General features: G+C 29.5%; 2 protein-coding genes across 8 annotated transcripts; one reads left to right on the top strand and one right to left on the bottom strand.

Annotated features, from left to right (window-relative positions):
* Positions 1–462: 462 nt before the first annotated feature.
* On the top strand, positions 463–4,355 carry LOC140672190 (putative lipid scramblase CLPTM1). Its single transcript, XM_072904089.1, has 6 exons — positions 463–614; positions 948–1,526; positions 1,614–1,731; positions 1,801–2,004; positions 2,155–2,292; positions 2,397–4,355. The coding sequence occupies exons 1-6, from the start codon at positions 492–494 to the stop codon at positions 3,155–3,157; spliced, it is 1,923 nt and encodes a 640-aa protein (XP_072760190.1). The 5' UTR covers positions 463–491; the 3' UTR covers positions 3,158–4,355.
* Positions 4,356–6,740: 2,385 nt separating this feature from the next.
* Mrp (Multidrug-Resistance like Protein 1) lies at positions 6,741–24,258 on the bottom strand. Of its 7 annotated transcripts, none has more exons than XM_072904083.1 (22): positions 23,578–24,258; positions 21,967–22,266; positions 21,610–21,747; positions 21,266–21,379; positions 20,932–21,131; positions 20,428–20,448; positions 20,134–20,319; positions 19,425–20,058; positions 19,061–19,207; positions 18,878–18,962; positions 18,569–18,768; positions 17,735–18,236; positions 16,880–17,066; positions 16,641–16,767; positions 16,260–16,479; positions 13,720–13,940; positions 9,869–10,049; positions 9,650–9,758; positions 9,452–9,578; positions 8,574–9,096; positions 8,237–8,483; positions 6,741–8,106 (listed from the first exon to the last, which is right to left on the bottom strand). In XM_072904083.1, the coding sequence occupies exons 1-22, from the start codon at positions 23,620–23,622 to the stop codon at positions 7,992–7,994; spliced, it is 4,629 nt and encodes a 1,542-aa protein (XP_072760184.1). In that variant the 5' UTR covers positions 23,623–24,258; the 3' UTR covers positions 6,741–7,991. The 7 variants fall into 7 exon arrangements, with proteins under 7 accessions (XP_072760184.1, XP_072760183.1, XP_072760182.1 ...); XM_072904082.1 differs by lacking the exon at positions 13,720–13,940 and adding an exon at positions 10,816–11,036 and having other exon boundaries at positions 23,578–24,257; XM_072904081.1 differs by lacking the exon at positions 13,720–13,940 and adding an exon at positions 12,867–13,087 and having other exon boundaries at positions 23,578–24,256.
* Positions 24,259–25,846: the final 1,588 nt, after the last annotated feature.

The following is a 25,846-nucleotide window of genomic DNA, read 5'->3' as shown; positions in this document are numbered from 1 at the left end:
TGGTCAATCCAGAAAGATGTTGGATTCACACTGCGTCCAATGTCCGAAGTATGACGTCCAATGACAAAGCTTGTTTTTAGAAACTTCAACTAGAGATATTTATAATCTAAATATTCGAAGCGTTTCTAATGCTAAATGGAATGCATTCAAAAGCAATTATAAATATTATTGAAATGGAAATATGACATAGTGTAACTAATTAAAATTCGCTATTTTATTCATTTAATTTTTTGGCTTGCAAATTTACCTTATATGTATTGGGCGTTTGTTTTAACAAAACGAACAGCTTAATAGCAATCGAATGTGATTGGCTCTTACTTTTGGAATTAACAAATCAAAGTCGAATGTTGACTAAACGACTATTGATAATTTGACCATTGATAATTTGGCATTGAAGACGTCAACAGCTGATTTCGAAATAAACTTTTTATACCCCGTCTGTGTTTCTTTTGTTTATGCTCCAACAACCAGGCACGAGACCTGACAGAAAGATGGTGGTTACTGGGGACGATTGTCGTGACAGTGCGGAAGTAAATGTTACAGAAAATATGGATAATAGCCAGCCCGATGTTGAGTTGGTGCCAAGAACTGAGGAAAGTAATGACGAAAGAAATGTGCGTTTTTTTTTAAATTTTTATCTTTAACATTTATCATTTATTAGCGGTCTTTTTCTTCAAAGGAAATTTATATCTTTAGAATGAAGACATTGAACACGCACACACAGAGTTTACATCATCATCTCTTTAAATATACATAATTTTTTTTTTTTAATGAGACATGTTATATCGCGTATATTATTGTGAAAAAATAATCATGGATATTAAAATTTATTGAGAAATTATTATTTTTTGGTTACACACACTTAAAAACACATATATGTTGAACTATTTATCAAAGACTTAATTGTAATTATTATAATTAATTATAATTAAAGATATTTCTTCCAGGCAAATGCAGAAAATGATGAACAAAGAAGAAAGCCTCAGCCGTCACGTTTAGAATCGTTTTTCGCCATAACAAAATCATTAATCATACGAGCGCTTATAATTTATTTTATTAGTAGCTTCTTTAGACGCCCTGATAATAATCCCAAGTCTCCCAATGCCATTAGTGATACACGTTTACAAGCTGTAAATATATTTCCCAATGGAACATTGTTTGATCTTAGTGTTTACCTATCAGAATCTGAGAATTTTAAACAATTCAATGACCCACAATCATTAATTTGGTTCGAAGAAGGACTGATTTATGGGGATTGGTATAGTGGACCGAATCAAGATGGGTCCAGAATTTTCGAGTACTCGTTCGTTCCTTCGGAACGTTTAAAACAAAATGGCTCTATTTATCTTCATATATATATAACAAAAAGTGGAAAATCGCCAAATCCCAAAGCAGGCAAGGGAATTTATGCTGGCGACTATATATCCTACTCGAGAAAAATGTTAAATAAATTTAAAAAAATTAGATATCAGAAAAGGCACAACTTATTAACTGGCGAAAGTACTGCTAGCAAAGAAGAGATAGCAGTATGTATATATTGTTAATTTTTTAAAATTGTTCTTGTTTCGTATAAATTGTATTGTGTTTGTTAACTCGTGTATAAAATTTCATAGAAAGCTGAATTAATGGATCAAGAATATGTATCGCACTGGCATCCAAATTTAACTGTTAATTTAGTGATTGATCAAACCAATTGGGTATATGGTCAAGTACCGCAACCATTGGATGAATGTGAGAGTTTATGTTTACATCATAATATGCAAATGTGTTGAAAATCTTTACATTTTATTCTTCTTTTAGATGTACATTTCTTACCTGGTGGAAATGCATATAAGCCAATAATATATATGAATGATTTTTGGAACATGCAACGGGACTATCAACCATTGAATAATACCATAGAACAATTAGAACTCAGATTGACTTATCAGCCACTTTCATTATTTAAGTGGCAAATTTATGCAGCCCAGTCTGTTAGAAATAAATGGACATCATCAATTATGGGTTTGTTAAATTTCTAAAATAATATATATGATTATAAGACACACATACACGCACGCACGCACGCACGCACACACATGTATATGTTATAAAATTTTGTGTAAAAGTGTTATGATATCAACGTTTTATCTCTTGTTATCATTATTGATTTAGGAGAAGCATCTGATGAGGATGATAATGATCAAGATACCTTGAAGGAAACTTTACTTGAAACAAATCCATATCTTCTAGGAATGACTATAGTTGTGTCAATTTTACATAGCGTATTTGAATTTTTAGCATTTAAGAACGGTAAGTAATTTAAAAAAATTATCCTGCTTTTTTTATATTTATAAAACAAATAGTAAAAATATATTTACAATAACTACAATATAAATCTTTATTTTTTATTTTAGATATTCAATTCTGGAACAATCGGAAGTCCTTAGAAGGTTTATCCGTTCGCTCTGTATTTTTCAATGTATTCCAATCTCTCGTCGTTCTTCTTTATGTTCTGGACAACGAGACAAACACAGTTGTGCGAATCAGCTGTGCAATAGGTTTATGCATTGAAGTATGGAAGATAAACAAAGTTATAGACATTAATGTCAATAGAGAAGTGAGAGTACTTGGAGTCTTTCCAAAGATATCATTCCAAGATAAGGGATCATATGTGGAGTCTTCTACAAAGGAATATGATAGACTTGCCTTTAAATATCTCTCGTGGGCTTTATATCCTCTGTTAGGTGGTTACGCGATTTATTCTTTAATGTACTTGGAACATAAGGGATGGTATTCTTGGATCCTCAGTATGTTATACGGATTTCTATTGACTTTCGGATTCATCATGATGACGCCGCAATTGTTTATTAATTACAAACTGAAGAGCGTCGCGCATCTTCCGTGGCGTATGCTGTCGTACAAATTCCTGAACACATTCATCGACGATATTTTTGCATTTGTGATAAAAATGCCGACCTTATACAGGATCGGCTGCTTCCGCGACGATATTGTTTTCTGCATATTTTTGTACCAAAGATGGATATACAAGACCGATCATACTAGGGTGAATGAATTCGGTTTTTCCGGAGAGATGGAAACACAACTGGCGGAAAGTAAGAAACAGGCAGCAATCGATAATCGCCCGAAAGATGAAGTAGCGAAAAAGAATGAATAATATTTGTGGTGTTTAAGTTTAGCATCGATCGTATACGTTATATCCTACATTGTTTCCAAGAATTAATAAAATCGTCCGATACCAAAGGAATATAATTACACACATTTACATTTATTTATACAAATTTCCGCAAATTATGTGTGTATATCTATATTCTATTGAAATATTCCCGAATCCATCACATGCTAAATGAGCATACTACGATGTGCATTGTGAAGCAAAATAGCGATACAATTTTTGCTGAAAACATCTCGATTTTTTTCTATCCAAATTTATGTACAAATATATAAAGAGAAAAAAGTTATTAAACGAGTTTTCATGATGTATATCTCATATAATCTTATATAAAAAACTATAAATGTAGATTGTATGCTCAGTGTAGTATTTGACATTTGTATAAATGTCTATCTATAAAATGAATATTCGCATATACTGCAGCGAAAAACATCGTCCTATCAGATATTTAATCAAACACATGAAAACCCAACGCATATGAAGATTTTCAGACAATGTTAGTACTCGTATTATCGGGCGAAATGTTACTCTACGAAATAAAATTAGTTTAATTATATATCTTTTACGTAAATCTTTTTTTAGGTAAACAGATAAATTCGTATTCTCTTTATTACAGCGTTGCAATATTTTATGAAAGAGTACACAAAAAGGCATCTCTAGCTATTTTTAATAAAATTTAAGAGCATTGAATTTCGGGATCTTAAATAAGATCATATATATTTATTACTATTATATATATATATATATATATATATATATATATATATATATTTATATATATATTGAAATTAGTATATTACAAATATATTGAACGTGTTTTTAACATTATATTTTATATTCCGTTAGAGTAATTGTATAATTAAATTACTGACTTACGTCTCTATTTTGGACAATATACATTTGTTATATATGCATTTGTTACATATGTAGGTACTCGATTCTGAAGTTGATTTATAGCGTAATTCGTGAGCACCATCGCATGCAAATGTGCGATGTAAAGTTTTAATACGGTTCCTAGAGTTAAATTATTTATGTGTGACCGCGCGAAAATATGACATTTCTGCAAAAAATGAGAAATGTTCGAAAGAAATAGCGATTCACATATTGTACGTGATATGGGGATGCTGTTTAGAGAGATATCGGACTATAAAAATTATCGTTTATAATAAATATATCATCCTCTTAATTGTTATTTTACTATTCCTCGCGTGGTGAAAGATAGAAGACTTATAAACATATATATTTAAAAAATTATATGCTTAAAATTTGAGAATATTAATTGCTTTCAATTTGGAGAAAAATTCATTTTTGCACCATCGATTGAGAGGAAAACACATACACGCAAAACAACGAATATAATATTTGTCAAACCTATATTTGTAAGCTTCAAACTTTTAATTTTCGAACTTATATTTCTTTGTATTATTTTACATTATTTCTTTGGTAAACGTAACAGATAAACAATTATCTTGTATTAAATTACACAGGGAATTATAACGAAATGTAAGATTATGACAGTAGGAAAAATTCTAATCTTACAAGAATAAGACATACATATATAAAAAGAAGAATGGAAAAACTTAAGTATATGACTTGATATTTTCCAGATTTATGTTTATATTATGAACAATGCATTAGGGTTCCATTTCTGCTTTCTTTTTTTTCTTACAAAAAGGCACTTTTTTCTGCGTGTAACGTGTAATATGCATGTCAGAAAGCTTTCTTGTGCACGTGTGTGATACAATATAGAGTAGAATCTTCTCATCTCCCGGCTCTTTTTATATGTAATATTTATAATATTACATATATCTAAGGTTCATACATAATAAAGAAAAAAACTGTACAATTTAAAAATTAAAGCTAGTATTATATAGAAATACAGTTTACGTATTTTTTTGATTTCGATATTCATATCATTAGCAATATATAATACTAGTATAAAAATTTACATACACCGATATATTAATTTTACCAAATATATATCGGATCATATATCAATTTAAATACCGAATGCAAAAATGAAGATATATAATTGTCTATGTGTTCAAACAGTTTAAAATTTAATCTGTTAAAAAAAAAAGAAATAAACTTTGAAACTGCACATAACTTTCTTAAATAAAAAAATATTTAATGTAATTTTATCTATACATTTTTATCATTGGAAGTAATAACACAATATTAGCGTTTCCTTTCCGCAACACAACAATAAAAAATGATTAATCTTGTATAACTCTTTTGAATAAGATTTTTAACTTGAGTAATCTTTAAATGATGATTTGAAATTTGATTATATCTAAAATAAAAATTGCAACGCTCAACTCGAAAGAGTTAATCGCAATATTTCATTGTATTATCTAAAATTTTATAAATAGTAAGAGATTTTTATATAATTTTTAATTTTCATAAGACATTGAAGGTAAATTTTTATGAGCAACGTTAATAAAGTTTCGTATAAATAAGATACCATTGCAAAGCCAAATTTCATAAAACAACAAAACTTAATAGCGGACGAAATTATATAAAACTTAATACCGCACGAAAAATTATAAATCAATATTGCATATCAATTTAATCAATACCATATATGTATAATAAACTATATACCTATATAATTTACTACTAAATCTACAAATATCGCTATTTAAATTTAAAATTTACTAGAACATTTTCTAATTATGACCTAGTATAGTTATGCCAGATCTCTATGCATTTTGTAGTTTTGTGAAAAATGGCTTGTAGTATTATGTAAGTTATATCAAATTAATATGCTGATTAAATTTGAATTGCATTAATAGCTTCTATATCATATATCACGCTTATAATTAGACAAATACTACTTTCTTTCCATAATCTTAATTAAGTCATCGCTTTTTTTGAGACATTACAAATCTTTTATTCTTTCAAAAGTTTTAAATTATATTTGAGGTTTCTCTCCTAAATGATAAAATTTTAATGAGCGATTATATAGAGAGAATAATTTTTAATAATCATCTCATTTTCTCTTACAAATAACAAATATAAAACAAGTACGTTTTTATAATGCAATATTAATACTTTCAAAAATATATAATAATAAAAATCTAATACAAGGATATTAAAAAATAAAAAATATATATATATATATATATATATATATATATATATATATATATATATATATATATATATATATATACACATTATATAAACACCTAGTATACGCGATCGATACTATATAAGATTATAGTGAGTTTAATAACACCAATTAAAATATAATTTACTTATATCAGCAAATTGTTGAAAACAAAGTAATCGGGGAATTAGCTTCATTTGTATAGGAATCCTCGATAAATGCGATTTCTTTCTACTCTTTGTAAAATAGGCACAGAGATGTTATTTAACTATACTTTGGATAATACATGAAACTTTATAAAGAGAGTACTTTATAGAGTATATACAGTAAAATGTGATGTTGCATTACTTTTCTAGATAATTGTGCCGCATAAAAAAACGTATGCTGAATTGAAATTGCTATTTTAACGGCATTGTTCGCTTTAATAAACAATTTACAAAAATAAAATATTATACATAAATGGTACTGAACTCCAGCTTAAAATTAACTTGTACCAGTTTCTATAAGGTAGGTAAATAGATAGGCATATAGCAGATATTGGATTAATATTTCGCCTTGATGTATATCACATTGTGTGACAAAGTGAAAATAAATTATTGCGACTGATTGTCATATGTTAAAAAAAAATGAAAATAAAAATGCACTTTTTTTTAGCGAAGGATATAGTCCTGAAAATCCATATGCATTCCATCTAAGGAACACATTCTGAATATTATGTTATTAGAGCAATTACAATAGTATTTTCAAGCTCGCTGATTTAAATTAATGTGTTACTTGGAGCAAGCTATCTTAATTAGCTTATTATTTTTCTTTTTGAGTGAACACACACTTTGATTGATCACTCATACATATTTGTGTGTCGATAATCTTTAAATTTTACTCTAATAATTAAGAAATTATTTAAATGAATACACAATTTAAACCGGAAGCTGTCAGATGAAACCTTTACTTTTTTCAAATATTTCAACAACTAAAAAATTCTAGCAAAGTTTAATCGATTCTTGCACACAAATATTACTTTAACAAATTAATGTTTGTATTAAAAATTATTTGAAACTATTGTACTTTGTAAATATAGTTTGTCCATATTTTTTTATAGAATATTAATTATTAATTAAGCTCTATTATTTTTATAAATAAAAACAGAGAATCTGAAAATCTAGCGTTTTCATGAAAACGTCTGTAACATGTTATTTTTAATGTAAATTGCAAATATGTATCTTTGAAGAAGAGATATAATATAGGAAGAGATGATAGTTAAAAATAATTTATTCATCTCTCTTTATCAAAATGCTAACATATTTATCGGGAGTCCACCCGACTACTGCCCGGTTTAGATTTCGAGATGGTCAATAACTTGTTTACAAATGAAGTGTGTCGCATTGCTTGTGATGTTTTTGTGACGAAAGACACTACAAAACTTATTCTAGAATATAAGGAGTTCGGTAATCGACGGTACAATTGGGAAGAGTAATTCCTCATCACAGAATAAGATCTGGCAATAACAACTTTGATGAGGAATTAATGATGTTGCACCCATCGATAACGCTCGCTTTTTTCTTCTTCTTTGCATAGAAATAGTTTACTATTTTACAAATTAATCTCTATACTAAGGCTATGCGTTGTTTGTTCTACAGCTTTCTGTTTCCTTTGACGTTGACTCGCGTATAATGTATAGCTGCTAAAAAAAAACCATTATGTTATATTTCAAGCAGCTAGACCTGCATCTTTAGCCATACTGTAGAAAGAACTAGATGGATTACGAAGTAGCACTTCTGGAGCATCATATTCAATAATCAGACCTTTATCCAACACAATCACCCTAAAACATTTTTATTATTTGTAACCAAAGCTAATAATATTAAATATTTTTGTAATTTTAATAAACTTTAATGTAATAGAAGAAACAGCTAGAGTAGAGACCTGTTGGAAAGTAATATTTTAATACATACCTGTTTGAATCTAGAATAGTGTTGAGTCTATGAGCTATTGTAAGAACTGTACAATCTTTAAATTCTTCGCGGATAGTAGTCTGAATCAAATCATCCGTTTCTAAATCGACAGCGGCTGTTGCCTCATCCAATATGAGAACTTTCGTTTTTCTAAGTAACGCCCTCGCTAGACAGATCAATTGTCGTTGCCCTACACTTAAATTCTCTCCGCCTTCAGTGACCTCGTGTGAAAGACCATTTGGCAAGTCTGAAATAAAAAAATAAATAATTTTATTAAATGGATTACAATTTTCAGAAATATTCTAAAAAAAAGATCATTTGCAAAACTACAACATACTTTTTACAAATGATTTTAAATGAGCGTGCTCCAACGCTCTCCAGATCTCCTCATCAGTATGACCATCAAAAGGATCCAGATTCATTCTCAGTGTTCCAGAAAACAATACTGGATCCTGCGGGATAATGGTCAATCTCGCGCGCAGATCGTGAAGACCCATCTTGGAGATATCAATATCATCGATCAGGATCTTTCCATGAGCCGCTTCGATTATTCTGAAGAGCGCCAGTGTCATGGATGACTTTCCGGCGCCAGTTCTGCCCACAATACCGATCTTCTCACCACCGAGTACGCTGAACGTCAAACCGTTCAGCACGAGATCCAATCCTTCCCTGTAGCGAACTTTAAAGTTTTTGAAATCGACACGACCATGCATAGGCCACTCTTTCGGAGGCGTATACTCCGTATTTTTCCATGGTGCTTCTTGCGTCGTGTCTCCGTATTCTTTTATTCTCTCCACCGCAACGATATTGGTTTCGACATCAGATGTCATACGTACCAACCAGTTTAAAGTCTGAGTAATCTAACATAATAAATATAAACGTAAATTACAATCTTTCTTCACAAATATTTATACATATAATCTACTTCCGTTTATAGTAACTCTTAAAGGTTTCGATATTTTAATTTAATATCACATTGCATGTAAAATATATATAATGCTAAAAATCATTGTTACATAAGCTTTTCAGATGTCAAACTAATTAACTCTATTTTTGAATTTCTCATTTCATTATCTTTTATAAATTTGTTGATTTTAATACTAGAACACACATGATTAATCCCTCTGATATTAAACTTAAGAAATTTAGAAAAAGTGAAACTGAAAAGTGTCAGCTTCTGAAAAATTCATATATTTATTGGTTTTGATATCTTACTTGTAAGGCGTAGCTGACTGATAGACCAACAAGTCCCGAACTCATAGTATCTCTACTTAAAACAGCAAACAATGCTGCAAAGAATATAATTAAATTTCCAACCATCTCTAGTCTCACGGCCAACCATCTGCAACATATCCATTTTAATTAAGAAAAATGCAATAATGCAATAATATTATTTTATATCGATATACATACCTGTTTGCAATAATACTAGGATAATAACACACTTGATTGGAGTCTACTCTATTTTCAGATTCATGGATAAATTGTTCTTGCACGCCGTATGCTCTAATTATTTGTGCACCTAAAAATAAAATAGATAAATAAATTACTTTTTAATATTCGGAACAAAGATAAGAAAGGGCAATATATTATGGAATATTCACATACATATATCAAACTTTAAAAACATACCAGTCACCGATTCACTAAAATGCGAATATATAGGAGATCTTGACACAGATTCTAATCGTTTTAATTGGCGCGACGACGCAACGTAAAAACGTTGAATGAAGTAATAAATCGCGCCTATTGGCACTATCACCAGGATAAATATAGGTGTACTGTAGCTTATAACAACGAGAGTGGCTACAACCTGTAATGCATGTAACTATTAATAACACTGAAAAAGTACATATTTATTTGATTATTTAAAATGTGTAAAATGTGACATTTCTGTATAATACAATACAAATTAATCAGGGCACAAAAATATCTAAAATGTGTGTAAATGATATAACAGAATCAAAAAATACGATCAAATAAATCGTCTCTATAAGAAAAATGTAAATAAGAAATGATAATCACATGCAAACTTATGACAGAAGCACTCATGTTTTTTTATAAATAACAAGTATTGATATATAAAAAAAAAAGATAAATTGACAAAGTCGTCTCATAGGCCCACCAACATATACATGAATATGATTATATTGCTACACATTAGACAAATACAAATAAGCAAAGATGTTTTTATTTAGCCATGATTGATACTCTGTTATTTTCTACTAGCATACGGAGTAATCCATCAACTATCATTCTACGCGTGTGGACACAATTATACTTAAAGTCTACAACACATTTACTCCATGTATATTTTGAATTATTTAGTCACAAAATTTCTCACCATTTTTTAAATCTAATAAAAATATTGACACAAATATCCAGTGTACAGTGTATACTAACATCATCAGTAGTCATAGACATCTCTTAACAAATATACAAATTATATATCTGATCGCAACCAATATATTTTCTACGCACATGAAAATGAAGAAATCGATGAAGTTGAGAAGATAAATAGGAAAACAATGATAAGAATCCCACAAGAGGCTATTCTCTGCACTTTACGAAAAGATTACCTCGAACAAACAATAGATGGTATCAGAAATTTGTGCAGGAAGAGATGTATCCAGTATGTCGACGTCTTTAGCAAACCTGGAGATAATACGACCAATAGGAGTCGTATCAAAGAAGGTTAATGGAGCACGCATCACAGCACGCAGCATCACTATGTGCATCTGACGAGCAGCCAACCAACAGCCCAGCTGCGGTGCCAAATCGCAGAAAAAGCTCGCCATCGCTACAACATCAGACATGGATGACTTTCATTGTAACCGCATGTTTTTATTTTTATACGATTTGTGAAACATATCGATTAATGAACATTAATTAATCAAAATTTTAAGCAGATATATGTGCTAAACGAGATATGTTATACGCATAATAACTTTTCCTTTTGCGCGTGCGACCTTTTTTATATATTAAATATTTTTTATCCGTTTAAACGTTTTTTCTTTTATAAGACAAATCGTATTTAATGAATTACAGAATAAGCTGTAAGAAATAAGAAATTTATTTTTTTATTGTTCAAAATACTGCTCGATATTCAAATGAATCTGCAATATCATGAACTTAAACTACTGCTTTTGTCTCATGTTATGCGAAGGTGTGAAGTTTGCTGTGACATACTAGACATATAGCAACAAGAAATAATATAAATTAAATACAAATTTTAAAAAATCACATTCCCAGAAGACAGAACTACAATTACAAAAATGTTATACAAGCAAATATATAAATAAGCGTTAACAAGCAGAAGCAAGATCATTTCTGTACATGAATATTACTGGTATAATTGTGTCCATTTGCTGATCGCTATATGCTGTGGTTGCACTAAAATTACACAAATTAATTACACATGAGGAAAGTGAAGTAAATAAGATTAAAAACTAACGACATAATCTTCCAACAGTATAACTGAAAAAACTCAATAGGAATGAATTCAACATAAATCTAAAATAATTATGTTGGATTTTTGAAAGTAATTGATGATTTTTGAAGCAAAACTCTATCTTGAGCAATATGAAAAATTATCATTATGTAACAGTATGAGTCATCAGATTCAAAGCACATGTACACTAATAATAAATGAAAATGAACATTATCAAAGTTAATATTCCAAGAAGAAGACGAAGATATGGATATCTTGGAACCCTATTATACTATTACATATCCTTGAAGTGATGAAAATAATTTACACAAGCTATAAATTAACATTTGATTAATGAATTTTGTGACATTTTAAAACAGTAACGTAGTATAAATTTTGATAGAAACACATTTGTGCGTGTTTTATTGTATAATAAATCACATCTTTATAAAATATTTAAAAAAAATGGAATACTTAAAGTCTTCGTATGAAAAAAAGGAAGATATTCTTCTAAGTATAATTTTGCATATATTTCTCTATATATCTTTAAAATTTTTTATAAACCTTTTAAGCATTATTAATGTTAAAAATCAATTTTAATCGATTTTGTAAACAAATATAATGAAAACATTTTTCAGCTTTTCGCTCCCAATATATATTTGAAAAGATTAATATCATTAGCGGAACATATATTTTACAATAAATCGAGATAACTTCAACTTTTAAAATTTTTAAATAGATAAAGATTAGATCCAAGTTCGATAAGTTATATATCGCTATTGAATCCGCATCTTTTCAAGTAAATCTCCACGTCTCTCAAATGTTTCAAACAATCACACTCGTCATATATTTTTATTCGAGAAAAAAAAGAAATAGAATTTTTATTTTAAATTAATTTCACCGTTTTGACTTATCTTGAGATTCATTTTAAATTAAAATATCGAATAATATAAAGTAATAACAAACTATCAAAGTGAATCATTTATCAATATAATAAAGAATAAGAGAAACACTTTGTGTGCAGAAACTATCAATGTTATAAAAATAAATTTAACAATACATGATTAAATTGAAATAAAGAAGGATACGAAACTCTGTAGCAAATATTCGACGGTAGACGTAATATTAATCCATAGCAACTGTCACAAAATCATTACTTATGTGTGTAATAGTGTACGTAGTTATATGAGAATATCATACCGAAAAGAGGCAAGTGATCCAAGAACGTAGAATAAGCGGTAGATAATTGTCAACGATGTCAATGTCTTTACCAAGCCGACTAAGGATTCGACCAGTCGGAGTTCTGTCAAAAAACGACATTGGGTTGTGAAGAACGTGTTGCAGTGTACTCTGGAAGAGACGACTAGAAGCGATTACCGTCCCTTTAGCCAGGAATATCCCCACTGCGAATATCGTCACGCCTACAATGATCACGGTGATGAACTTTGATTTATCGGATAAAATGACAGATTATATATCAGACATTTTTCGCGATTAATACATCATTGAATTCCGTTTTCAAACGAATATGAGAGATATTAAGGCTTTATATAATCGGCAATGTTCATTTTCATAGTTGCTCATCACTTGTCTAACTCCATATGCAAGTTCCTCACTGTAGTCACACATGAATTGAGGTGTAATAATATAATTAAAAACAAATAATTATATAAATATAAATAAATATATATATGCAAGGAAATGTGTAATAATAAGAAAAGAAATTGTAAGAAATATGGTACAAGATTGTATTGACTGTGAGAAAACATATATAGTGGCTAGCATGCAATTATATTGATTTATTAATTTATCAACAATGCACTTCTAATGATCATCTATCGATCGCTGATGAATAATAAAGAATAGAGATTGGGAGAAGATCACTTGTGTGAAAGCTGTTTTTAATTCGTTGATAGGTGATACTAATTAATCATATTTGTATCGATTGGTGGACTAATGTGATTCTGCCTACGCTATACATTGTATTATGTGTAAAATACACAAAAAGAGAAAAAGAGAGAGAAAGAGAGATTAACACTAAATTCTTGCATACCGCTGCTAGACAAAACAACCAAGCCCTAAGGACTGGAGGTAAAATGTTGTCTATTATGTCAATGTCCTTCCCAAAACGGTTTAATATTCTGCCGGACGGTGTAGTGTCAAAGAATCCTAGAGGTGATCGCATTATGCTGAACAATAACTCTGAATGCAGAAGTTTACTGCTCTGCAAACATCCGAAAACCAACGCTGTCTGCGACAGCACTACAAAAGTAGCTGAAATTTAATGTAAAGTTGATTTTAAAATGTAGCATTTTATCATATAAATCTTTTGTTTATTATCAATTTGCTGATAACCCTATAACAAAAAAAAAGTATGTTTACGCTTTTTTATACCTTTTGTTTTATTAACAGTTAATTCGTTAATGCGTATAATTATATACATTGTTAAATTCAATTATTGTATAAAAATTGCATTTATACATATAGGAAAAAAATGTGACGTGTTGTTAGTTTAGTTTTTTTTTTAAAGATTTTTTAGTAAGGAAATATATAGTTATATTGATATAGTATTAATGTAATTATGTTAATGTAGCAGAAAAGTGATTATATTAATATAGCATTAACCTTATTAATGTATTAATGACAAAACATGAAAAGCCAATCTAACTAGATTATCTGACTCAGAATAAAAATTTGCGATATATTTCAGATATTATATCTTGCATTTTTAGCTCTAAATTTATCTAATTCCATTTTGCTCAGTATGAAATTAATATACAATCGCCTACATAAATATTAGATCTAAATATATCATAAGAATATATGAATGAATGTGTTACACGAATTAATAAAAAATACGTATCTAATCAACTCTCAAATTAATATAAAGAGATTCTTATTAATACGATGCGTACATTAAGTAATCCGTGTGATTTAATATTAAGAGTGTACAAATATATGTTCTTAAATAGAATAAAAATCGAAATGCAATACATTAAATTAAGAGTATCGTTTGAATTAAGAAAAACGATAAGATGATCGGCAAATAAAATATGTCTCAAAGTCTGTCTCTGTCTGAAGTCTGTGATCTTCTAAATTATTAATACGCGTTATATTATGCTTACTACAGTCATCCGCCTTAATTTACACGCAATTATCTGATCGGGAAATCAGTGCAAACTTTGATCTATATTTAATTAAATAAGAACTTTTTGTTATTGATTTGTCTTACAATTTGTCTTATAATGATTTTAATTAAGAATTTAAACGCGTATATATTCAAATAGTTAATTAATCCATACAGACTGATTTCCCGTTTTCAATATTTTAAGATATATGAATGCTAGAAGCTTTCTTCTCTTTCTCTACTTCATGCTTACAGTAATAATAATATATTAATAAATAGTTCGTATTTCTTTCATTTTCGAAATAAACTTTAAATATGAAGCGATAGAACATCATCATGGTCTACAGTTTATTCGACTAATATTTAGTCATAAAACCGAAAAAAAGCACAGGGAATTTTTTTTTATTCTCTATTATTATTTTAGGACCATAAAAAGAAAAGCATATACAAGTACATCACATTCATTGATTGTACTAAGTATGCATTAAACAATAATTTTTCTGCATCACTCTTTGTCTATATAATCATTAGATATAAACTTTATTTTTCGCGCAAAAAAATTAAATTAGAAAAAACTTTTTTTCAAAAAATAAATTAAAAGATCCAAATTGCATCTGCATGAAAAGCATTTCAAACAGAAAAATTTTTCATGCAATAATAAAGAAGCAATCATTCGTAGAAAAAAAATTCATCACTACGACACTTGCAATCAAAAACATATGGCTACTAAAAGGTTTCAATCTTAAATTGGCTTTTAAGTATTTTATTAGTATATTGGAGCAGTATAGACACAGCAAACCGCACTTGTTTTGATTTCTCTGAAAAACTATCCAAATAACTTTTAAAATTTAATATGGTAGCATGTATATATGTATATATATGTATATATTCACTGAAATAACTCGAAACAAAAAAAAAAAAAAAATCACGCATTACAACTTGCGTTAATAATTAAATTATAACCGAAATTTTCATACTTTATTAAAAATTCAGCTTAATAGAATTTTAGAGCTATAAAAAAGCTATGTTAAAAATAATTACCCCAATGATGTGTAATCTGTGAGGGAACATGCCTTTCAAATCACTATATACTATGACGAGCAAAATTAAGTGCCATTGCCTATATTGAACGAAGTAATTGCCGTTTGCGATAAAAAAGGGATATTTATACAAGTACAACGGTAGGAATAAGCTTACCTGAATACCGAAAAGATTTTTTTATAGAGTGCGCTCTATTTGACGCTACAAAAGTTTCAAAGTGGTTCATCAATCAAAACAGAAGAGCCGAAAATTTCTTTGCTTTAATCAATCAGTCGAGACGAAACTTTTGTTGCGTTAACGAATTGCACACGCGTAAACGCGAAGTTTTAAACAATAACTAATTAGATCTATCTGCCAAGTGGACAAGATGTTACAAAGATTAATGTACAGAGAAAGAATAGAGAGAGATAAAGAAAGAAACATACCTTGTCCAAAACCAAGTACACCGTATACACCAAGATACATGTCCCTTTTTGCTGTGTCGACTGTGTCGTTCACGATAGTTAGATTATCGTTCGACCAAACGCTGAGCCAAACACTCGAACCGATGCTGAATGATTGAAAGACTGCATTCATTACGATCGTTGATATCGATAAAAACCATCCAATAGATTTCAAATAGTGAGAATACACTTTCCATTTGACCTTGTGGAGAAATATAATGTATAAGTATAAAAGTAATTCTTTTTCTTTATGAAAAATATAAACTGCTTCATATATATATATATATATATATATATATATATATATATATATATATATATATACACATTTACTTTCTCTACAAATTTATAAAATATACATACACTTCCAGTTTCTGTTTTTTCGACTTCTATCAGTTTCTCCCCAACATTAGATTTTGTTGCTTCTTTTTCCTTTATACTATTACTATGCACATAATTCACAGATTGTTGACTTTCTGTTGAATATTGCCTATTCACACATAACATGCATTATATTATATTTAATTATTATATTTAATAAAACATATATTTAAATTCTCATTATTCATTATTATATTAAAAAAATATATTTAAGATTATACCTTGTTAAAGAACCATTGAGTGATTTTCTATCAGTTCTATCGGTTATGGAACCAGATTCACTTAGACTTTCGGATATTCTGGAGCGTACTCGAGTTAACTTTTGTTGCAATTCATCTGCTCCCATTGTTGATTCAAGCTGTTGTTTAATTTCGCGTAAATCTGCTTCGGAACCATCATCAACGTGCACTGTTTCAAATTCGTCATATTGATCTTAGAATATTGATAACCTCATTCACACATAGAGATGTATTAATGTTGTAATGGGAGAAAGTTCAAGAAATTGCCATGCGTATTTTTTTAAATACAAAATTAGAATTTAAAAGGAAATTTTAATAAGTATTTGGATTAAATTAGAACTAGAAATTTGTCTATGTATATTCTAAATAAAAATTTCGAACATTTCAGTTTAATAATTTGAGAAAATTTCAACACTGGAGAAATTATTTATATATTAAAATATTATTTTAATAGAGTGCACGCAACATGCATAAAAAAATTTTTTTTAAGCTTCTCTCTTTTGCATTAAATTATGATTAGTTTTATACTGATTACTACTTATATTAGTTCTAAATAAATAATACTTGTTATTCTTTTGCTGGCAAATATAATGTTCAAGACACAAAAGATTTCTTATTTAATAAAGTATTTCATTGATAACAATCTAATATTAAAAGCAAATATGACAGCGAGTATTTCTGATGCAAGCATATACAAAATAGGAACAGGAATTGTAATTACTTTTTCGCGGACTTACGATTTCCAACTTAGATCCATGAAAAAAAAGTATAACAATAAATTTTATAATAGATATGATAAAAAGACACACAACAAGTTGAATTATTAATTATAGATACCTTCTTGTAAGTGATGCACTAAAAACTCGGCGAAAGCGCCCTTTTTTTCCAACAGTTGCTTGTAAGTTCCACTCTCCGTTATCTCGCCGTCCTTAAGAACAATAATATTATCAACCTCTGGCAGATACGTTATGCTATGTGTAACAAGCACTCTCGTTTTCTTCTTCAGCAAACCATTCGGACCTATCACTTCCTCAAAAATGTGTTTTCCTACATGCGAATCCACCGCGCTCAAAGGATCGTCTAAGAAATAATTTTCCGAATCGTTATACACAGCTCTAGCTAATGCTACTCTCTGCTTTTGGCCGCCAGACAAATTTATGCCTTTCTCGCCGATCTCTGTTTGATCTCCCGCAGGTAACATCTTCAGATCCGGATTTAATGCACACGCGTCGATCACACGATTGTATACAGTTTTGTTAAGAGACTTTCCAAACAGAACGTTGTCCTGCAACGTGGCATTTTGTATCCATGGTTGCTGAGAAACGTATGCAATCGAGCCCTGCAAGCAAAAAGTGAGTTTGAAATGAATCTCCTTATTCCAATCTACTAATTTTATTTATTTAATTAGAGAAATACATAAAATTTCCAAATTTTATCTGCATTAAAATTAATATAGTCTTATTTATATTTTACTACATCATTTGTAAAAAACAAAAGCATGAAATGTACATTTACATAGTTAAATTTCTAAATATCTAAAGAAAAAGAAAAATTAAATTCATGCAAATATAAATTTTTAAGTTTTGCTATAATTTATATATAATAAAAAAATGTACACGCTTTGTCTTCACTATACTTTACATTTATAATTTAGCCAAACGATATACTCACTTTTGTGTTTACTTTCCCATTTAATTTCTCCATCTCGCCAAGCAGAGCCGATATAAGAGAACTCTTGCCTGATCCCACTGTACCAACTATTGCTACTAATTGACCTTGTTCTACATGGAAATTGATATTTTGTAGTATTGGTCTCTCAATATGTTCATTGTCCCAACTGAAGCTACCGTTTTCAATTACTAACACGTGCGCTAAATCAATATGATACAATATGTGTTACTATAAAAGTATTATATATAATATACACATTATTTTTATAAAAAAAGAATTATTTTTATAAAAAAAAATTTTTATTCTTACATTCCGATGGATCATGCTGTACATTATTAGGATCCAGTTCCTCTAGGTTCATAAATTTATTGATACGTTTTACAGAAACATAAGCCTAAACAATGCAATATAATATAATTAATTGAAAATAAAACACTAAATATGTATTTTTGTAATTAAACACATAAAATAGTTTGAATTACTTAAACTTACTTGAACTATATTACCAATCATCATGGGCAGCATAGAAAGTGGAAATCTTAAGATGTTGAACAAACTGAGCGAAACAAAGGCAGTTGTACTGTCTAGGACATTTTTATCGTCTATAAGTACATAAGTTGTAAAAGATACCAACGATACCTGTAAATTTATGAAACAATAAGATAATATAAAAAAAAGAAAAAATATAAAATATAATAGAATGTCTTCTACACAAGTAATCAAAAATCTCAGAACATAAAGTTTATATGAAAATTATATACCAAGTTCTAAGTTTCTCATGAAAAAAAAGAAAGAAAAAGTATTTCTATTTCTGAGGTCTTCAATATTATATTCAAATTTATTATTTAAAACATACCAAAAAAGGTGCGCACGACCATATAAAGCTCGTACCGGCATTCAAATATGCCGCTTCTTTTAATACTTGGATTTCTTTGACTCTAATTTTAAGTATTTGTTGCTCGAATGAAGGTTCCCACGCATACAGTTTCAACACTTTGATACCGTTAAGTACTTCGTTCATTAATTTTACTCTTTCGTCCTTGCTCTTCATTTGTCTGATTTGTAATGTTTTCACTTTGTTTGCGATTAAGCCATTCACGGGAATAAGAATAATCATAACTGCTAAACCGGCGAGTACCGCCGGTCCCAGTATTTCCCATAGAAAGTACAAAGCTAAGGCTATTTGTAAAGGAGCCGACCATATCATATTTATGTACGCAGTTAAGTCCATAAATCTTTGAGCATCTACAGACATCAGATTTACTATTTCACCGACTGTGGATTCCTTTCTGGCTGCGTTCGACAATCTTAATGCTTTACGATAAATTGCAGCGATTAATGCGGTACGTATGCGCAATCCAACTAAGAACATACGATGAAAATATTGGGATAGTATTAACGTCTGAAGTATTGCTGTAAGTAAAAGTAATACGGAATAAAAGTATCCTTTCCACATTTCCTCTTCTCCCTCGATAAAGGCAATTAAAAGCCTAAAGAAAAAAAGATGCATTATTCCAAATTAGATATAAATCAAAATTTGTGTCACACTATTTGAATATACTTACTTTAATAATTGAGGGCTAAAGAATGTCATAATGTCTTGAATTAGTTTCAGAAAAGCACCAAACAGGAATGTCGCGCCAAAAGCTTTGCAAATAGGTGGTAAGATGGAGGCGACTTTCTTTTTCCGACTGCCATTGAAGTCCACTTGTCCAGATGCTTTTCGGAATGATGCTTTTGTATTTTCTACTCTATATATATATATAAAGAACATCTATTACATACGTTTATATATTATAATTTAGATTGGATATGTTAATGTTAAAAACAATTTAAAGATGTTATATGACTCATCCTACCTAAGGTAAGTCCAAATCAGCCTTGTTAGCACAAGAAATGTATGAACATATTGTTAAAAAACTTTTGATCAAGATTATATTTTCTCTATATATTTATATTTATGATAGATTTCAATATAAGATATATGCAAACAATATAATTTTGTTACATCTCAGCTAATAAAATACATAATATAGTAATATATTCAAAAAAATGTGTATAATTACACACACATATACATATGTATATATGTAAATTAAAATTGTTTAAAGTAATAAATCTCTATGCATCAGAAATTTAACATTTTTAACAAACATATTTTCTCTTCAATCTGTATTCAATATTAATACAATTAATATACAATTGTATTCAATATTAATGTGATATTAATATGAAATTAATATGATTAATATTAAAATTTTTTTGCAATAGGCATCTCTTTTTATAATTAAAAAAAATACATTAGCTAATCATATTAATTGCAAATATCCATTTGTATAGAGAGATATATCAAGTAAACTTACTCGTCTGTTTTTATCAAGTTTTTATTCCAATATTTATCAAATTTCGGCACTATTTCCGTGGCCATATCTTCTGGATTCATGGACCACAAATCGGATGTTTCGAGCGGTTTTCGGAAACCTTTCCATGCTAAGGCATCAAACCATGCAAAGAGAATTCTTGAGGGAAAAGAAGAGCCTTGCTCTGGACATGGCGTTTCAACCTGTGAGTGAATATACATGGTTTTAAGATTATTTACAAATATCGAAAAATTTTATAATTTATTCTAAAATCTTATGTTTATGTTTCACATAAATTCAATTTGACATTACATGTAAACAGAATAAGATAGATTACCGTAGGATATTCGGAGAATTTAGACTCTGCATCAACCAGAAAATTAAGTACAAACAATATCACAACTATTGGATAATAAGTCATATAGCATACTAATAGATATGACGGCTGTTTCTGAAAACAAATTATTATACTATATAAATCGCATTAGTTCTGAGACTGTAACTAGCTTTCTCTTTAGTTAAAATATACAAAAAACTGATAACGAGATATAATGTGATAAAAAGTGAGATTAAAAAATAATTTTAAAAAATTGTAAAAAAGAATCTATGCAGAAAATATTGTTAACAAATATGTTTACATTTAAGCTGCTTTAAAGTTTTTGTCATAGAAGTTTGACATACCCCTTCAATTAATTCATTTATAGAAAGTCTGTATTGTACACATCCACATAATGCAAGAAGAAACCAAAATAGGAATAAAAGACCTGACGTCCGCATTCCACGTTTTCTATTATATGTCATTAAAATAGATGCTAATATCTGAAATATAATTGACAAATTAAATTAAATGTTATACATAATTTATATAATAAATAAATATGGTTATTGTATGACAAATCAGTAATAACACTTTTATCTTAAGGAAAAAAATAAATATATATAAACATATCAAGAAAATATATCTAAGAATATTATTAATATCTAATATATAATGTTATAATATAATATGTATATAATATAAAATGTTACTGTACTTACAAAGGTAACAATTTTTATAAACGGTGTGTAATATTCTACACTATAGACCATACGATGACCACTTGCAACCAATGCCATTATTATCTCAACTATGGAAAGTATAATTAATGCTACTGTAAGTACTTGCTTAGAAATAAATAACCATGTGTATGGGACGTTTCTCCTTTTACTATTTATAAGGTAAAATGCTTCCATTACTGAGAATACCCATAAAAATACACATGGTATCCATATTAATATTGTTCTTTGGAAGCATTCTGTTAGATCTGGATCGTTTGTGTACCATGTTAGATTAGCATCCTAAAACAATCAGAAATTTTTGGCTAAAGTATTAATTTTTATTATATCAAAATTTTTAGTATATTTTTTTATTTTATTATTTAGTATAATATTGCAAAAAAAACGATACTCAGTGAATCCTTATTAATGACTAATATTTTAATAATAAATCAAGATACGATATAAAAAAACACATAATAGAAAAACGTCTTATAATCTCTAAGAAATCCTAAAGTTATACATAATATAACATAATATGTCAATATATAGCAACCTTGATACCTGAATCATACTAAATAATGCTATAGAAGAATAAAAAAAAAAGATCTGATGATATAAGTAATCCACAGTCAATGTAATCAGGAAATTATGTATTGCACAATAGTGTGCGCAAACGAGTTAATGAATAAATTACTTCGATAATCTTTTTATAATTCTTTTTTCTTTTTTTTACTGTTTTTTTCTTGATCTATTTTATTCCATCACTTTTCTTCATATCTGTTCTATTCCATAATTTTTCTTTCGACTTTAATATTCGTAAACAATATTAATTTTCCTACTATAATTATATATTTTATATATAATATTTTTGTATTTCTGTAAAAGAAATTTTTTTTTCTTATGAAAGACAGTTTTTTTTCGAATGTTTTGTTGTCGACTATTTTTATTAATATTTGTAATATTCCATTATTTATTGAACCACTTCTATTTTTTCCATTCTATGTCAACATGATAATCACAAAGTTGTTTGCCATAAAGACACCTTCGCTTACGCTTCATATTGTGTTTGTCTTTAATCTTAGGTGACAAGATAATAAAATGGATATATAAGTATCAATTGATAAAACAATGAGCACAACGTTTGCTCACGCGGCGCATAGATACATTCTATTTGCGTGTACTTGTGCATTTTTTATCATCTTAAAGAACTGACATATCGTGCAATCATAAAAATGACCTTTCATATTGACTATTATTACAGGAAGTGTATTCGTGTAGTGTCAAAAGGACAGCAATGAGGAAAAAGGAAATAACGTTAGAAATTAGAACGTCGTGGTCTTTAAAGACAAGACCGTCGTACGCTATCACAAAGATCAAACTCGATTGACCGATATTAATGTTAACTATAATATCTCGCATTAGCTAGAACTTTACAAAGACGTTTCGTTCGTGGAAACGGCTGTCAAAATCACACGATAATTACCAATAATAACCGCGACGAGAGGACGTACCTACACACGCGAGAGAAGCAGCGAATGTAGAGGGGAAAAAAAACGCGAAAGAGGGTGAAAGAAGAAGATGAAGAGAAAATGGCCTTTATAATTCACTCACCCAAAACTTGGTGCCGCAAAATTCGTCCATCGTATGAGCTTCCATACTGACACATTTAATCAGCCGGCGAGACTTCTCACGTAACGAGCCGTTCGCGAGCACCCGCGTCAAATCAGACGATCCTAGATTGACCTCCTCTCCTGTGAGAGGATCGCGCTCCCGTCTCTTGTCCCCCTCGCTCGTTCACTCCCCGCTGACGATTTGCACCACACTACGGCAGTTACGGCACACGATGCGAAATGCAAGCGAAGTAACTACGAGAACACGACACGCACCAAAGGGGGAAGGGGAAGGATCCACTAGGAGCGATGCGCACGAGTCATTCGGGTCGAATGACGGATATCAGATGTTGCCGCAGTGACATTCAAAGGCATCTGCGAGAAAGCGTGAATGGTGAGCCAAAGGAGAACGTCGTTGTTTGTCGCGTGTCGTGTGGTATATTCGAACGTATGTCATATATACCGAGTGAAAGTATCTGATATTGTTTGTCCAATGAATATCGAGCCACGAGATTGGCAAAGCCGATTCCGGGGCGATGGCGGGGACCGAGTTGGACGAATCAGGACGCGAATTTGCACCCGGGCGGGAAAATCGCGCTTGCGATTCTACGAATCGTAATCACGTGCACGTTACGTGTATTTTGACAGTTTTGGATATAATTCCTCTTTCGAAAAAATTTCTCTCTCGGCGAAACTGCTGCCGTACGGTCTTTGTGTTGTAAGCGATTATAAATAGAATTCTCTTTCTCGTAAATTAAGCTTCAGACAAATAACATTTTCAGTTTAAATAAATCTTATTTTTATACAAAAAAATTTCAACTTTTATTTTATAACAGAGATGTAAATATATATAGCTAAAAATTGTAGATAAAATGATCCCGTTTGAGGATAATCTCTGAATAAAGTATCTCTCGATGACGATGCACTTGTTGACGAAAATAAAATTAACGACAGATTTTGCTGTCAGTGACAATTATTTCATTATAACGTTGCGTTACGTCCTAATTTATCGCTTTTATAATAAACATGAATATATATAATCGAATAAGTGCAAAAATAAATTTGAAATTGTTTGACTGTATATATCTGTTTGTCTTGTGTTCTATTCTTGAATAAATTTTGCTATTTGTTGTTTGCTCAGTATTGTTCTTTTTTTTTGTCCGTCAAAAAAAAACCTACTCGTTTATTTTAATATTAGTACGTTCACCTGAGAATAATTTATTCACGGTGAACTTGTCTATAATAAACGTTGACATATATATGGTCAAACAACTCGACATATTTTTGCCATTTCATAAAAAATTTTTTTTTTATCTATATTCTATTTTATTTATGCACAGTTTTTGTAGACATTTATAAAAAAAACTTTACTTACATATAATATACGTTATCTGTCAAACGTGTAATATTCTATTTTTATATAATGCGGATAGACTCGACTATCGCGAAAGAGCATTTATATAACATTGTATGCGTGAACGGAGACCTTGGAGAATCCGATGATTACGTAGAACACATATATGTGTAACGTGAGAGAATATGAGTTCTTGTTTTAAACGCGAATTATGCACACGTACATGCATATGGTACGCATGTAAAGCGCTCTCGCGTTCACACATATATCTCATGACATACACTTTGTCATAGTCGTTTGAGATGTTTATCGATTGCGAAATCGAGTGCAATTTGATTGCGCAAAGTTAAGGTTTATTACAGTGTAACCTGCATTGCAACAAAACTGTAAGCCCAATATTAAAAAGTGATATCATTTTAATTGGATTTCCAGTATAGTATAAAGAAAAGAAAAATACAAAAGATTTTGATTATTGCAAAGAAATATATACAGAGATTATTGTCGCGCATTCTCATCAAGATTTAAAAAACCGAAATTGCATTGATATCAGTATTAATATTCGATTAAAATTAGACACTCAAATATAATTCAATGACATGGCTTATATATATATATACATAAACGTTCGAGAAATCAGCAGCTGCTGCCAGTTTATATCAGCTGATATTGATACTGGCTGACGTGTTGCAAATGTATGTCAATATTTCGTTGATCTTTTTTGATAAACATTGCAATATATAGCATTATGACTTATAATGTCGCAAGAGGTTTATCATTAAAAATATGCCATGTCATTGTCAAATACAGATACTGATTACAAAGACAATCATTGTGATAATTGTAATTATGTGTACATCTCGAATGGAAATTCTAAGATTTTATTATTTGAAAGATGAGGATTTAATATGTTTTGGCA

The sequence above is a fragment of the Anoplolepis gracilipes genome, chromosome 13, assembly GCF_047496725.1.
Source record: "Anoplolepis gracilipes chromosome 13, ASM4749672v1, whole genome shotgun sequence".
Taxonomy (NCBI): domain Eukaryota; kingdom Metazoa; phylum Arthropoda; class Insecta; order Hymenoptera; family Formicidae; genus Anoplolepis; species Anoplolepis gracilipes.
Note: the sequence above shows the minus strand (reverse complement) of the source record. Positions and strands in the feature narration are given on the sequence as shown.

What these genes read in the sequence shown, in the direction of transcription:
- LOC140672190 (XM_072904089.1), top strand. Translation starts at nt 492, where the DNA reads ATGGTGGTTACTGGGGACGATTGTCGTGACAGTGCGGAAGTAAATGTT. An exon ending in CTAGCAAAGAAGAGATAGCA is followed by an intron (nt 1,527 to 1,613) that starts GTATGTATATAT and finishes AAAATTTCATAG; the next exon opens with AAAGCTGAATTAATGGATCA. An exon ending in ATTTTTAGCATTTAAGAACG is followed by an intron (nt 2,293 to 2,396) that starts GTAAGTAATTTA and finishes TTTTTATTTTAG; the next exon opens with ATATTCAATTCTGGAACAAT.
- Mrp (XM_072904083.1), bottom strand. Translation starts at nt 23,622, where the DNA reads ATGGAAGCTCATACGATGGACGAATTTTGCGGCACCAAGTTTTGG. An exon ending in TTTGCGGCACCAAGTTTTGG is followed by an intron (nt 22,267 to 23,577) that starts GTGAGTGAATTA and finishes TGATTGTTTTAG; the next exon opens with GATGCTAATCTAACATGGTA. An exon ending in CAGTCAGCTACGCCTTACAA is followed by an intron (nt 9,097 to 9,451) that starts GTAAGATATCAA and finishes TTATTATGTTAG; the next exon opens with ATTACTCAGACTTTAAACTG.